Source organism: Miscanthus floridulus, chromosome 15, assembly GCF_019320115.1.
Source record: "Miscanthus floridulus cultivar M001 chromosome 15, ASM1932011v1, whole genome shotgun sequence".
NCBI lineage: Eukaryota > Viridiplantae > Streptophyta > Magnoliopsida > Poales > Poaceae > Miscanthus > Miscanthus floridulus.
The window spans coordinates 78,709,369-78,712,170 of record NC_089594.1 but is presented as its reverse complement, the minus strand read 5'-3'; the positions used below and the strand labels follow the sequence as shown (position 1 = coordinate 78,712,170).

General features: G+C 50.3%; 1 protein-coding gene across 1 annotated transcript; it reads right to left on the bottom strand.

The window, feature by feature from the left end:
- Positions 1 to 956: 956 nt before the first annotated feature.
- Positions 957 to 2,429, bottom strand: LOC136506474 (uncharacterized). The gene has a single exon (XM_066501402.1). It carries the CDS (start codon positions 2,207 to 2,209, stop codon positions 1,298 to 1,300), a length of 912 nt encoding a protein of 303 aa, XP_066357499.1. The 5' UTR covers positions 2,210 to 2,429; the 3' UTR covers positions 957 to 1,297.
- Between the last annotated feature and the right edge of the window lie 373 nt (positions 2,430 to 2,802).

Here is a 2,802-nt window from a genome sequence, read left to right as displayed (position 1 = left end):
TTAATTTTATGCTTCTTTTTTCGTTAAGATTAATCGATAATTAGGATTCTGTGATTGCAGCAACCATTTCGTCTTGATTTGTGTTAATCTTGCCAAAAATCTGCTCGAGGTGTGGGACTCGAAGAAAAAATAATTTCATCATCTGGATGCACCGGTCGTAGTGCTGAATTAGTAAGCGATCCTAATAACATATTGTTTTCTAATCACATATACTGCTTTCTAATGTATCTCCTTTTAATGTTGCTCAGTGTCCAAAGAAGACATATCGGTGGGACGCCGATCCCATTCAAGGTTGTCGAAATGGAGGGGAAGTACCTATCACAGCCGGCGGAAAACAATGAATGCGGGTTTTATGTAATGTGGGCAATGCTTCGCTACATCGGCGGGAAATCGGAAGAAGCCGATAAGTTGGTGTGTATAATCCCCATTTCATTTATGTTTGTTAATAATTCAACAAAATGATTTACTGTTCCTATTTGGATATCATCTTTTTTGAACGACAGCGCAAGAAATATAACCACGAAAGGATGTTAGACATGGAGATCGTCGCACTATAAACGGAGCTGACAAAATTCATCTTAGCCGAGGTATAGGAAAAAGATGGAGTATTTTCCATTGCACAATCCGTAAAGTACAAGGACCAGTATGGCCCAAAGCGGCTTGCTAAATTATTGTAAGAAGTCTGAGAATATTTTTTTTATTTTGAGGGATAGAGATCTGGATAAGAACATTTGAATTGTAACAGTAACATTTGTAATATTTAATATTGATGGACCTGTCGTCTACGTAGCGTATATAAAGCAAAACCCAATTCCATGAAAAAATATAAATTAAAATCAATTATAAAACAATAAAATGCGAACGTAACATCACTGTCGGTTAGCAGAGAACAGACAGTATTGTCGTAAAACATCACGTCGGTTAGCAACAAAACCGACAGTGATGGCACTGCTGGCTCCAACCACAAACCGGCAGCGTTGGCTTAGCCATCACTGTCGGTTCCTACAAACCGGCAGTGATTCTTACGACAACACTGCCGGTTGAAACACAAACCGACAGTGTTGGTAGAACTGAACTCTACCGAGTGGTCTTATGATCCGGCAGTGTTGGTGGTAATGAACACTGCCGGTTGTGTAAAGAATCGACAGTGAAGTTGAAGAACACTGCCGGTTTGTAGAAATCGACAGTGATAGTTTACCCTCATCGCTGTCGGTATGGTTGTGCCGGTTCAAAATCCGACAATGATAGAGTATTTTGAACCGACAGTGATAGGGTATTCTGACGTAGTGGCCTACAACTACCCCGCGGAGGGCCCGCCGTCGGCGCTGTGCATGGTGACGTCGCCGTCGTCGTTCATGTAGGCGGCGAGGTTCATGTACTGCTCATGTTCCTGCTCCCGGTTCGGCTGCCTCCACTGCGAGCGGCAAACGACACACGTCACCGCCCGTCCTGAGAAGCTTCGCTCCCAGCGCGCGAAGCACTCGGTGTGCACCGCGTTCCGGCACGTCCTGCACGTCAGGATCGCCTGCGACGCGGCGGTCCCGCTGCTGCTCTCTGACGCTGGTGCCGGCACTATCTCCTCGAGGCACACCGGGCATGCCGCGCCGTCGGCGAGGTTCATGTACTGCTCTTGTTCCTGCTCCCGGTTCGGCTGCCTCCACTGCGAGCGGCAAACGACACACGTCGCCGCCCGTCCTGAGAAGCGTCGCTCCCAGCGCGCGAAGCACTCGGCGTGCACCGCGTTCCGGCACGTCCTGCACGTCAGGATCGCCTGCGACGCGGCGGTCCTGCTGCTGCTCTCTGACGCTGGTGCCGGCACCATCTCCTCGAGGCACACCGGGCATGCCGCGCTGTCGAGTGGCCTCCGCGACCACGACTGGTGGAGCCTCTCCCTGGCGCGCGCGCCGGCGAACTGGTCCGGGTACGTGGGCGTGCCGACGAGGCGCGCGACCTGCCTCCAGTCGCAGGCCTCGTCGAGGGAGAGGCCGAGGACGCGGAGCTGCACGAAGAGGATGTGCTTGCAGGGCACGACGGGGTCCGGGCACGTGCACGCCGGCGTGGTGGACAGCGTCACCGTGTACACGTAGCCCCTGGCGCCGAGCACGGAGAACTCCGCGCCGGCGCGGTGCAGCAGCCGGAGGTTCTGCTGCAGCGCGCGGTTGATGCGGTTGCCGCACGGGGTGGTGGTGTTCGACGCCACCGAGTCCATCGAGAGGTTGCTCCTCGTTTCTTGCACGGCACGGGGAGAGCCCAGAGCTATCGGCTATCGGCTATTGCTCCTCATTTCTGGTGCTGTAGTGGCGGGGGTCCACCAAAAGCACCGATGCGTCGAGTGCCGCGGGAGAAGACGACTGTGCGAGGGTGAGAAGACGACTTTGTTTGTCAGTCTTGTTCGTCGGCCTCGTTACTTCGTCAGGGCCGGTCCTGAGTTTTTTTTCCCCTAGAAGGAAACTAAAATTTTAAGCCTACTAGTACTACTCACTGCTAGCTAGTTATACACACATGTTACTAATAAACAGTTAATTGTATGCAAAAACAATATTTATATAAAATAATTTGTATACATATTAAATTACATTAAAATTTTCTTCTAACATTTTTTAATCATTGCCAGAAGCATACTTTCTTGATGACATGGTTATGTTAAAATTTAGAGAAACAATTATTAACTGCAGTTTCATAAAATAGGTACATGATTAGGGATCATAGGATTATAGGAATAGACGAATAGGACAGAGCCTACCTGATTGCCGCCGCCTGCCTGAAGCCTGATGGTGATGGAATTGGAGGCCGGCTCGCCCA